We start from the raw sequence: 13,380 nt of genomic DNA, 5'->3' as shown, positions 1-13,380 counted from the left end.
TAGGCACCAGCTGATAAGGCAACTGCCTGGAGCGGCAGATTTATCTGGGGGCGCTTTCAGGGGGAGAAAAAAAAGGTTATTTTTCCCGTACCAAGAGACTGAAAACTGAGGGTGCGGAGATAAAAAGTTGTAATGAAAGCATCTGCTGCTCAGCCTCTCATAAGGAGTCTACAAAACTTTTGTCTACAACTCTTTGTATGTTCCCTAATTAGTTGTTATCTCGGGATCTACCAGTGTGTCTGTTCACTCCTGTCCCGCCCCTCCTTATGACCGCGAAAAGAAAACATCAGCAGAGGAGGATAGTGTCTTTCTGGGAAGCAGGTACAAGGCATTCCAGAACGGACTGGACGGGGGCAACGGGGGGGGGGGGGATTTTCCTCCAGGCTGCTGGTACAGTGCCTGGTGCATTGAGGGTTTTCTTGTATAAGGCAATGTGAAGCACTATGCTGGCTGAGGAGGCTTGCATTATGCAGAGTCCATAGATAAAAACTCTGTCTGCTCTTTCACCATTGTAAAGACTGCATGTGGGCAGCTTGATAAGGAATTACACAGGTTGAAAAGTTTTCCACTGTCCCTAGACTCCAGGAGGGCTGCTTTCTGACTTGTGTGAGAGACTGGCAGGGACAGGAGTCACATTACAGGCAAGTAGCATCTGTGAGATATAGGACTGCAATACTACGCTCTCTGCTCCCTCTCAGTATCTCTCTGCTTCTCTTCTCTCCCTTATTTACCTTTGTTTCCCCCTTCCCCTAGTGCTGGCTGTCTTCTTGTCATACAGGGAAGCTAAATAAAAGTTTTTTTCTCCCCTCTCTCTGGATAATGTAATGGTTAAGGGCTCTGCCTCTTGCACTGGCAACCTGGGTTCAAACCTCAGCAGATCTCAGCTATTCCTGCTCAGTAAGCCAGCACCTATTCAGTAAGAGTCCTTGGGCAAGACTCCCTAACACTGCTTCTGCCTATAGAGTGCGTCCTCGTGGCTGCAGCTCCTGAGTCCGCCAGGAGAAAAATGCAATATAAATGTTCCTTGTCATTCTCTACTTTGCCCCCAGGGCCCCCACCACCTCTTACCCTCACAATTTAATCACCCCGATCTTCTTATTAGTAACCCTAGCCTATAGCTGTCAATACATGCATTCATTTTTACTGACAGATTCTGTCACTAGGATTGAATCTGGTGATAACCAACACCCACATCAATTATACTTGCGATCAATGAATCCGTTTCAAAAATGTATCAAAATTACGATCAAATAGTAAATTTTTCAATTGGACACAGTGGTATAGAGGCGGTAGATCGGCGGCTCGTACTATTGCACTGAACCACTACTGTAATACGATTACTTTCTGATGAAATGCTGCAGCATTGTGATTATTTTAATGGGGGGGGGGCACTGATTTCCTCACCTGGAGTGACAAAATGGCCAGAGGCGCCCCTGGTGGCGGAGGACATTTTACTGTGTTTCTGCATGTTTATTTGCCTTGTACTGAGGTTCTCCACCGCGTGCATGAAATAGAGGCACCCTAAAACTTGGGTGCCCGAGAATAGCAGATAGAAGAATATTGGTATTTTCCCATATTCTACTATTTTACAGTGGTATTTTTTGTTAGCATTTTACTACAGCAAAATGTAATCCCTTTCTCACATGGAACCCTCCTTCTACGATACCTGACCTTGACAACCCACCCCCATGGCTAACCTTAATCACCCCCTATCCATGCTGAGCCTTAACTGCCCCTCCCCCTTTACCTAACCTTAACCCCTTCCCTCCCCTGTGGCTAACCTTAACCTCCCCATCCCTACTTTGCTGCAAAAACAATAAGACAATATACCGCAAAAATGATACATTTATGGATGCTGCCATCAGCGCCTCTATAAATAACAGTAAGTGCCCGCTATTTGTAGCCATATTTTGCCACTATTTAACGGGCACAGTTTCACAGTATTGCTTTATTTATAAAAACGCTTATTGCAGTGCCCACATTTCTGCCGCTAGCGGCTGCCAAAATTTCCTGCTCCCTCCTCCACCATCTATGTGCTTTGGGCTGTTTCCTTTATGTACACTCTGTGAACTCCTCTACACATGAGCAGGAAGTACTTCCAGACCCTTTCCAGAACTTAGTAAGTTTTCATCATTGATTCTTTGACATGTTTATTATTTTTGTAGCTCTTTCCCTATAAAACATGCATTCTTGGTTTAAAAACCAGTCTTGGTTAAAAACATTGACAATATTTCCTGTGATGATAAAGCTGAAATAAGTTTGAAGGAGTGGCGACTGGTATGAATAACTATTGTTACTGTTGTCTCACCATTGTGCCATGAATGAATAATTATCTGCATTCCAATGGTGACATCATCCACCTGACTGTCTGAGCACAATAAGGAGTGCTAGCCTAATCCTATTTCATCCATCACTGCAACAGTAACAGGACGCCTCATCTGGGCTACTCTAGCCAAACCTCTAAAATACATTTTGGCTTGAGTGAGACTTGCTTCCTTTGCTTCTACTGGATATGAGGTAGAACAATACTTGTCAGTCTGAAAAGTGCTGTGCATTCATCCACCTACATGGGTCTCACTGGTATGACATGTGATATAAAAGTAAAAGCTAAGAAAGAGAATTGGACATTTCTTCCTGCTTCAACTCTGTACAGAGGATAAAAGTGGCCATTACAGGCCATCATTTGTAATCACGTCATGTTATCATTATAAGTATGCTTCCCAGCATATGATGACTGCTTTCTAAACAGGACAGCACGCTGTAAAGCTAGGAGTGGCTCTAATCAGTGTGTTCACAAGGAAGGGAAAAGAGGTGTTTACTTATGATTGGTTACTCATACTATAAAATACATTACACTCTGTGAGCGGCCTACAAGGAGCCATTGCTAGAAAACGAGAAAGTACAGCAGTGTTCTGTTATTGTTGGTAGATGAAAGGACAACTGAAGTGAGGGGTATATGGAGGCTGCCATATTTATTTCATTTTAAGCAATACCAGTAGCCTGGCTGTCCTGCTCATCATTTGCCTCTAATTACTTTTAGCCACAGACCCTGAACAGGCATATGGAGATCAGGTGTTTCTGACAATATTGTCAGATCTGACAAGATTAGAGGCATGCTTGTTTACTTACTGCAGCCAAATAAACCAGCAGGGCTGCCAGGCAACTGCTTAAAAGGAAATAAATATGGCAGCCTGCATATACCTCTCACTTCAGTTGTCCTTTACAGTATTCGGCAGAAAAATGTTCAAGTATCAACCAAATAATTTAGAATTTTCTCAACAGTTTCCAAGCAAGCATGTTTAATCTGATGGAAAACTCTTGGAAACTTCAATATCAGCTTACATCATACACCTTGTACAGGTCACTCACACATATCAGTAACATAACGCAGTGATTTCCATCCTCCATTGTCCATGCAGTACACCACAATACTAAGCCCTCTGGACAGTGAGCACACACTATGTCTTATTTTGTACCTCTGTGAAATTGATGTGAAACACTTGCTGAATTGTGTTGCTGTTGATAGCGCCAAGGGTGAAAGATGCCAGAACATTTGTAATCTCCCCTTTATCTGTATATATTATGGAGTAATTCCCCTAGAGAAGAGAAACAGGAAAAAACATCAAAACCAATTCTGAAGTGTTAATTAACTTAAATGCAGTTAAATGGACCCTGAGCTGTAATTAATTTAGAATTTGGACTTACCTGGGGCTTCCTCCAGCCCCAGTAGGTCCTCCGTCATCCTCTTCTTTCTTCTCCAGGTCCCGCTGCCTGCTCCGGTAATCAGCGACTTCGGGAGAAGTCGCACGTGTGCGCCACTGCCGCGTCATCACGCCGGTCCCTGTTAGCCTCCTGTGCATGAGTGGTTCTCTAAAGACTGAACCGTGCATACGCAAGAGGCTTACGGCGATTGGTGTGATGATGCTCTGGCCACGCGGTGGGGGTGCACATGTGCAACTTCACCCAAAGTCGCCGATTACTGGAGCAGCCAGCGGAACTGGGAGAAGAAGGAAGAGGATGCCGGAGGACCTCCCGGGCTACGGTGGGCTGGAGGAAGGCAAGTCCAAATTCCATTTTTAATTACAGTTCAGGGTCCCGTTAACACATTTAAAACCCTCTGCATTGATATCAGAACTTATTATGTACTGGGGTTGTTGCCTTAGTGAAGACAAGAATACATTCATCAAAAGTACTTGCAAGGACTAATGGCACACATTGCTGCACAACCAGAGCTACTGAACACAAGTTCCTTCTTACATGGAAAAACATGATGAAAGCGGGCACTGCGCTTGCAGCACATCACCACTGTGGTCACAACAGGAAGAGGTTTACACCCGGACCAGGACTTCAGCAATAATTATGAGGAGATGATGATGTTATTGGGAAACCGGTCTATACACAGCCAGCTTAATAAACCAGCCTGACATGTTCATATGGGTGACACAGATAATGAACATTATTACTAAAAGATAATTACAACCAAAAGAAAAAAAAATCACTTATTCAATGATGCTGGTTTACTGCATACTATCATATCTTGGGAATTCTAAGGTAGGGATGATCAATGAGATGTAAATTGTTCCAAAATTATGCCAATTTTTATGGAAATGTATGCAGTTTGAAAATGGACCATTCAATTTAAACCCGGGTTTAAATTGATTGGTCAATTTTCAAGCTGCATATATTTGCATAAGAATGTGCAAAAATTTGCATCAAGTCAGAATAATTTGCCTATCTGTGATCTTCCCTACTCTAAGGACATGTTACTCCCAGGAGAACGTCCAGCACACACATCTGCCATAGCGCTACCACGGCCAAACTCTAGGGTCATATTCCTTAATGAATTGTTCATAACAGACTACACTGGCAAGGAATGCAAGCTGGCACTTAATAACTAATGCAACCTAATTTTTATTTGCAAGCTACTGACAATATACCATAATACCTTTGCTCACAGATCGAAGCTTGCATTCCAGAAGTGCCAAGTTATGCTCCTGATGTTCAATATTAATATGCCACTTCAAACAGAAGGTATTTGCAGTCATTCAGCTTTATGTGAGCAAGAGGGACCTCCCATGATACATCACATCTGAATATGTAAATCATTTATTTATGGCCCTAAAAAGCCAGGCACACATCCTAATCCTCTAGTTTAGTGTGCCCAAAGCATATTCATTTCACAGATCCATTTCTAAATTGCAGACAACGGTTCCTGGCTTCAAGCATGTATAGGCACACCAAGATCATCTCTAGAAGAGAAGACCTGGAGCCCAATGATGCAATATCACTGATAATTGGATTAAATGTTAAGAAATATACTCACAAAGGTAGGTTGCAACCACTGTCAGAACCTAGGGGGAGATAACCATAGCTGCTCGGTTTTCAAGATGTCCTGTTCAGGAACCAGTTGGCCGCACTTTCCTGAAGTTCTCTAGAATACCAATAAAAAACTACTACCTCCCAACTGAGATGTAAAACTGACAAAACACTTATGAAGTTGCTCGGTGTGTATTAAATTCTTAAAAACAGTTTATATAAGGAGAGGCAGTGGTTGTCTTACATCTCCTGAAGAAAAGGCCAGTATTTCTGGGGAAAAAAGCAAGTACTAAATGAACAACACGTTTCACGGAAACTTGCTTGCTTCTTCAGGTCAATCAAATCACAGTGCCTTCATGGTCTGGCTTGAAAGAGGTGCTAAAGCTTGCAAGCCAGACTGTGAAGGCACTGTGATTTGATTGACCAGAAGAAACGGGAAAGTTCCAGTGAAACACATTGTTCTTTTATGAATTGAATAGAAACCTTTTTTTCCAGAAATGTTGCCATATTTTTCAGTAGAGGTAAGACCAACACTGCCTCTCCTTTATAAACGTTTTTTAAGAAGTTTATACACCAGGCACCTCTGTAACAGTGTCTTGTCAGTTCATGGCATTAATATGGCTCTGTAAAACAAGTTTACTAGTCCTATCCATAGAGCCATGTTAATTCCCGCATTTCACCCATGAAGGCCAAAAGCCAGGAACAAGCTATATGCATGCTAGATTAGCAGAGCCCTATGAAATGAATAGGCTATACCCATACCGCAAACCAACAAGATCTGGATGTGTGTCTTGCTGTCTAGGGACATAAATTAATGATTTACATTATTACAAGTCAAGCATCATGGGATTTCCCTCTTCCTCACAGAAAGCTGAGTAATTGCAAATACCTTCTGTTTTAAGTAGGCACATTTATATTTAGCATAGCATTTTTTGTTAGGGAACTTAGGTTTGTTTCAAAAATCCATGTGGTTCTGGGTAAAATTCTTCATGTGACAGTCATTCATAGTGATTCAACCAACTGGTACTTGGAGGGGGAAGGGGGATGCCTCTCTCTCACTAGTGCAGAGCAGCACGCAGTGTAGGACACTTACCAGAGCTCTGGGGTGTTGTCTTCTGCACATCTGCATCCGCCGTAGGCTTTTGATGTGCCTCACCTGACCCACATCGAGTAACGTACACTTATCAGGAGCCATACTGAGGATGCAACAGAAGAGCCAGCAGAAGTAAAAAATATCAAGAGGACCAGCGCCCAGAGCTCTGGTAAGCATCTTCCATTGTGTGCTGCTCTGCATTAAAGGGAGAGAGGGCTCTGTGGCGCAATTCCCGCCTGCGTAGGGATAAACAAAACCCTACTGCATTAGATTATAAAGGCTTGTGGAGCCCTCCCCCTCCCTCCCCAGTTATTTCTTTATTACAGGGCCAGAATTATTTTGGGGTTATTGTCTACCACCAGAGAAGGGAGATATCAGAACTCACATTGTTAATGGCTGCTCAGGTCAATTAATAAATGTTTTGAGATGTGGCAGAAACCGAAATGCCTGTGTATGTACACTCTGTCTATTTACCACTGTGGTGAGGGGAAAGACACATTGAGCACTGGAGGTGATTGTATGCGGTTTTGAAAACAGGATCATGCTATGTTATTGTATCCCTGTCTCTGAGTGATATATAGGAGGTGTGGATATCGTATGAGAGAAGCATTACATCATATTATCCAAAACTCTGTTGCTGATCTGTCAATCAATCAGCCATTCCTGTTGGTAAGAGTGTTCTGGCATCTTGTATGGGAAGTTAAACAGACTTTGGAGTCAAGTGGAACTTGTGGACTGTATGAATCACTGCCACTGTGCAGACTGAAGTGTCTGTAAAGTGTGGCAGTATTGGGACATTTCATATATGATATATGCTGGTCTAAGGATTTCAATTAGAAGCTACGTGCTGAACTCCGTGAGGAGTATTCATCTTGCTTTGAGTGTAATGTTGAGCGCTGTACTTGTGTACTTTTTGTGCAAATAACCATACGTGAATAGGGAGGCGATACCCCCCAAAGTATAGCGATCCATTTGCTGATAATTTGGTAGGAAGCTGTCAGTCAGTGAGGAGCGCTAAAGCCACGACATTTCATTTAGTATTTTTACATTCATTATCAGCAAGAAATGTCATCCAATATACAGTATATATAGGGAACTTACCCCTAGAACCACATTGGTGCAGATCCCTGTACTGCTGTTATATGAAGGTGTGCTGTCACTAATATTTCCTCTAACAGCAGCGCCATCTACAGACTGAACTGTAATAGTCTGCACAGTCACATTAATCTGCCGGAAAAAGAACTATACATTATTATTTACGTAAAAAGTGATACAATGTTACAACAGCTTACGGTTATCCTTTTACATACTGTTTTTTACATGAAGGCAATAACTATAATTATAGTGATTAAACAAGATTGATCTGCTTGAATCACTTTCACTCACACTCTCCTGACCATCATGTTTCTTAAAGTTTTTCTTTTAATATTTACAGATAACATTTATTCCCAGTTCATGAGAATGCAATCATAAGTATCACAAGCAAAGTATGTAACATATCTTACCCCATGCTGTGAATTTGGAACCTGTTAAATAAAACAATCACATATCAAACACTGTAAAGCAGAAGAGAAAACAATAGCTTGGTAAATAGACATAATTAACTTCCATCACTTACGGGTAAAATCTGTACGCCTGTATATGTTCCCAGAGTCAGGGCAGGGATGGAACATCTTGCTACTTGTATAACTCTAGTACACATGAAAGCCTGTTCCTGCAAAAAGCCTAATAATAAAAATAATAGTTTATTCTATATAAATATATAGATATACAGCTGACATATGCAGTTCTCCTGAATTATTATTGCAGTACACATGTGGAAAGAAGCACATGTTAACGATGACATCAATCCAGAAATGTACCTTTTGTCAAGATAAACGAAGTTACAGTAGGCAATCGGTTTTAATGGCTTACTACAGATAAAGGTTTATTGCTAGCTTCCAGCGATTCAATGATTTTAATTAGCCGTGATTAATTACATGATCATTGAAAGTTGGCAAGAAACATCTATCTGCAGTAAGTCATTAAAGGGAATTACCTAGTTACCATTTTTATTGTACATAAATATCTGCACTGTATGGGACCTATTTTTTAAAGCAGCAGAGAAATCACTGCTTCCCTGCCATCCTGCACTGCAACAAGTCACAGTGTTATGCGATAGAAACAGGACTGTGGAGTCGGTACAAAAATCATCCGACTCCTCAGTTTATGAAACTAAGGAGTCTGACTCCAGGTACCCAAAAATTGCTCCAACTCCAACTCCGCAGCCCTGAATATAATTGCCAGTGTACACTGTGATAGCACTGCTGAAATGTTCTTCCTGCTCATCTCTGATTGGCTTCTGTGGACATTTGATGTTTAAAAGTTGGCAATGCAAACCCTTATTCATAGCGGTTCAAGAATGCCTCCAATAAAAAACATTGGAAATTTAAAAAAATACAGGTTGCCCTAATAAGCTATATAAGGTTTGGGAAGACTGGCTTGGACTGTCTTAAACACAAGATCAATTCACAGGCCTATTGGGAACTGTATTGGGAACTGGAATTGGCGAGTTAATCCAAATGAATGGATACTAGGTAATTTACCATGACTACTGACGTTCATTGAGTGGGCCTACAAATATTCTGTATTATTATACATTATTTATTCATTTTGAGGCAGCCAAAGAGTCGCACCGCCCGTTATAGCTGCAGTGCGGCAAAAGAAAAAAGTAAAAAAAAAAAGTTAAAAAAAATGAACATGACTTCCAGTGCACTTCCGGGAGTCACAGGATATGTGTGCCGCAGCTTGTGTGTCACCTTCTGTGACGCCTGGAGCACTTCCATCACATCGCATTTCAAACAGTGTGGCATGTCTCATTGCCTCTCAGCTGTGATGAGCTGCGGTGGGGGAGAGTACAGTGTTCTCCCCAGAATCAAACAAGTGGGCGGGCCGCCCACCTGAAATTAAGCCCCGCCCGGCGGTTTTCACGTGATCTATCAAGACGCGCTGGGCTCTCTTGCAAAGTAGCAAAACCCAGCACTGTCCTGAATCTGCCCTGCTTGTCTGCGTACAAAATCTTCTGCTTCCCGGCAGGCTCATACATTTATTGGCTCAGCGCATGGTGAGAGGTGGGACCATCTGCGCTAGCCTATAGACTGTGGGGGGCGTGTAAGAGGCTGTCTGCTTGCCGGAGTTTACAGGGAGACTTGAGCCTGTATGAGGTACACGCACATGGTTTTGGCAGACCGGGGATTTATTGATGCAGTCACAGTTTCCAAATGCCGCAGCTTCTCCCTCGGCCTGTACTCCTCACAGCCAGGTCCCTTCTCTCTGCTAGCGTCCAGCGTGTCAGGCTCCACCTCCAGCTACTGCTGTCCTCTGTATTCTTCTGATAGCCGGGACTAGTGATGGGAATTCCGGCTCTTCTCAGAGAATCGGCTCTTCTGAATCGGCTCCCATTAAAGAGCCGGCTCTTACGGCTCTGAATCGGCTCTTAATTAAGTATCACTAGACACCACTCAGAATCGGATTAAAAGCCCCGCCCCCGTCTCCATGCTAATTCCAGACTACTTCTCTGACTGAGGCAATCCCTCCTGCTACTGCTCTGCTCCGCCCCAAACACTCCTACAAGTTGCAAGAGGAGGACTACATCTCCCAGAATGCCTCAGCGCCCTTTATTACGGAGCAAAGCAGAGCTAAAAGGGGCGGCTGAGGCATCGGCTCTTCCCAGACTGAGCATCGGCTCCTCTGATTCACTTCAAAGAGCCGGCTCTTAGAGCCGGCTTGTTCGCGAACGACCCATCACTAGCCGGGACGGCATGGTTACGGTAGAAGCAAGCGAGTCACACTCTCTAGACCTCACAGCGTGTGGCCAGCTAATGAAGCACGGCAGACCGCTCAGTAATGCTATCCTTCACTCCTCACATTCCATCGGGGCTCACTCTGGCCTGACTCCTGTGACCACTGACCAGGTCACAGAGTTCATTCATGCTAGTATATAGCAGGAGAGGCCGAGCCATTTTAGTTTCATCAATTCCTAGTGCACTGTCTGTGCAAGAGGTGAGGGCCAGATCCTGTACTGCTAAATGAAAAAAAAAAATTCTGATTGGACTGCAGTCTGCCCCCATCCTGCCACCTCTGCCCAGCATTTTTCAAAAAGGTAACCTTGTATCCTCTGCTTTCACCCACCCCTAGTCCTAATCATTCCTTCCCCAGAGGCACCATTGCTACAAGACCTCACTGCTTTTTCTATACTGTATAGCTGTATACACTGCTGCAGCACAGATACATTTAGGTAAAGAACAGTATTTTCTGTGTCATCTGACAGGCAGCCATGCGCTGTAAACCTGCACAGGGCTGTGTAGCAGTGTGGTTTCAATTTATAACCAACGCTGATACACAGCTCTGGGTGGGCTTACAGCATTTAGTCACCTTTCAGATGACGCAAAGGGCTCACATGTCCCTGCTTTTACCAGTATAGATGCTGATAAAAAGAGTGGCACTCGCTGTACACAGGGAAAAGGGTGCCCAAGCCTCAGGGGATCCTCACACCGTCAGATCCAATCCATGCAAGAAAGAGTGTTGGAGGCTGGCACTTCCAAAAGTAGAAAAGCTCTTTATTGAAGCATTAAAAACAGTGGTAATACAGCGACAGCCCGCTGTTTCAGGTCTTAGCCTTTCTTCAAGTGGTTAAAACGGCTTGAAGAAAGGCTAAGACCTGAAACAGCGGGCTGTCGCTGTATTACCACTGTTTTTAATGCTTCAATAAAGAGCTTTTCTACTTTTGGAAGTGCCAGCCTCCAACACTCTTTCTTGCCTGCTTTTACCAGTACTGCTGCAGGGAGATAATCAGAAGTACACTATTTGCATGGAGTCTGTATGTTCTCCCTGTGTCTGCATGGGTTTCTGCTGGGCACTCCAGTTTCCTCCCAGATCCCAACTACATACAGATAAGTTCACTGGCTTCCCCCTAAATTAGCCATAGACTACAATACATACACTACACAATACACACATATGACTGGTAGGGACTATACTGAGCCACTTTAATGGACAGTTAAGTGACAAGACAATATACGCTGTACAGCGCTGCGGAATTTGTCTGCGCTATATAAATACTTAAGTAATAATAATAATAGTGGGCACTCACCACCAATGAGTAGGTAAGCAATATATGGATGGGGGTGGTTTGAGGGTGAGACGGGGTAGTAAATACCCCATACATTTTCCCGACGCACCCCACCCGGCTACTTTTTCATGCCACCCGGCTGGAAAAAATTTCTGGGGAGAACACTGGAGTACCGCAACACGACGCAGAAAGTGTAAAAGAGACCTTAAATAAAACAAAAGTAAAAAATAAAAAGCTGGCAGTGCTAGTCACTAGTAAAGATGTGATGCTGCACTAGTGATGTACTCTGACTGTGTACAGTAACTGTGATGTTGCCATAAAAGCAAAACATGGGAAATTCCCCTGGGGGTTGAGCCTATATTATCTATGTTGCCTATTAACAGTTTACATTTTAAACAGTTTTTATGAATAGTTCCTTGTATGTTAAAATTTCAGAAATGCTCCATGTCATTTAGAGGTCATTAGTCCTTAAAATTCCAGAAAAGAAAAAGAGAAAACACTCCACCCATCTCCACGCGATCCGCAAGTCTTTCTAGTATTGTACTATACAGCTTCTTAGTTATCCAGGTCACCACAGTATATCCAAAGAAAAAATACGGTTATTTCCATTATAGACACCTTTTTGTGTTCTAGAAAGCATTTCATCACTCACACCTTTTTCAGTTCTAATAAGTGAAGGGGATTCCTAGGCAAATATTAAGTACAGGTAATCCACTTAAATCAGCCAAACACTTTAGCCAATTTACACCCATTATGCAGGTATTAAAGGACACCAATGAGATGGATATAGTGGCTGTCATATTTATTTCCTTTTGAACAATACAAGTTGCCTGGCATCCTGCTGATCTTTCACGCATTAAGGTGCGTACACATGCACTACCAGCGGCAACGACAGGTCCGCCGGACCCTCCCACTGGGCGGTCTTAAGCCGACAGTAGTGTGTGTGTACGCACTGTCGGTGGACTCATAAGGCTGTTTCTGAACCATCCGCTCAGCGGATGGTTCAGAAAAAGCCTTATCAGTCTGCTGACAGCTCGTACGCACGCGCCTCTGCCTCCAGGTACAAAAAATTGCTCAATCAGCTGTCACACTACAGCCTAGGCCAGTAACATTGGAGTTCAGACATCATTCAATTTATGTTGGTAGCCGCATAACACTGATAAAACATGCCTATCCTTCTCCCCAGAATTGGCCCTAGATTGTAGTAGAGATATTAGACTGCCAATTTGTAGAACAGTGAGTAATGTTAATTGTTCTATGTATTCAGCTAAAGACTGTGTGAAACTGAGGAATAAGGTATAAACTGTAAGTTATTCTTATACTGTACAATATAGAGACTATGTTAAGTTGTTGGAGCTTTATTAAATCACAGGGGCACCTTGACAATGACCACACTACTACATCCAACAGCAATCTGATAGCATGCTGCAAGCTGATTGGATCAGGGTACTGCACATGTACAACAGCATTGCTCTCTGCACTGCATGTGCTTGGCATAGTTACAGGTACGGGAAAGGTTGCTATGAGGCAAGGGGAATAGGAAAGTTATTTCCCAATAATTTTACAATGAACATTATTAACATAACATGACTATAAATATCAGTTACTGAAAACATCATCTAGCTTGAACTAGTGTTGGGCTAATTGATGTAAACGTAACAGCATACAATATTAACTTGTATAAATAATTGATCATTTCTGCCTAGGTTTATTTGTATTAACGTGACATATTTAACATAAGGCTGTAGCATAATTAAATAACCTAGCGTACACAGTTCATCAGCTTTGCCCTAGAAAATCTAATGCGACTCTATACTCAAGAGCCTATTGGCTCACCACTGGTCCATGCAGCGATTAGGAT

At 42.9% G+C, this 13,380-nt stretch overlaps 1 protein-coding gene across 2 annotated transcripts in view; it reads right to left on the bottom strand.

The window, feature by feature from the left end:
- The window catches only part of TCTN1 (tectonic family member 1), a 67,432-nt gene that overhangs the window by 36,025 nt on the left and 18,027 nt on the right, over positions 1 to 13,380 (bottom strand). For both annotated transcript variants that reach the window (XM_068245439.1, XM_068245441.1), the window contains exons 6-9: positions 8,028 to 8,134; positions 7,915 to 7,935; positions 7,511 to 7,636; positions 3,477 to 3,596 (exon numbers count right to left, since the gene is read on the bottom strand). In XM_068245439.1, coding sequence (XP_068101540.1) covers positions 3,477 to 3,596; positions 7,511 to 7,636; positions 7,915 to 7,935; positions 8,028 to 8,134 — 374 coding nt within the window. The remainder of the gene's footprint in view (positions 1 to 3,476; positions 3,597 to 7,510; positions 7,637 to 7,914; positions 7,936 to 8,027; positions 8,135 to 13,380) is intronic.

Source organism: Hyperolius riggenbachi, chromosome 1 (genome assembly GCF_040937935.1).
Source record: "Hyperolius riggenbachi isolate aHypRig1 chromosome 1, aHypRig1.pri, whole genome shotgun sequence".
Lineage (NCBI taxonomy): Eukaryota > Metazoa > Chordata > Amphibia > Anura > Hyperoliidae > Hyperolius > Hyperolius riggenbachi.
Note: the sequence above shows the minus strand (reverse complement) of the source record. Positions and strands in the feature narration are given on the sequence as shown.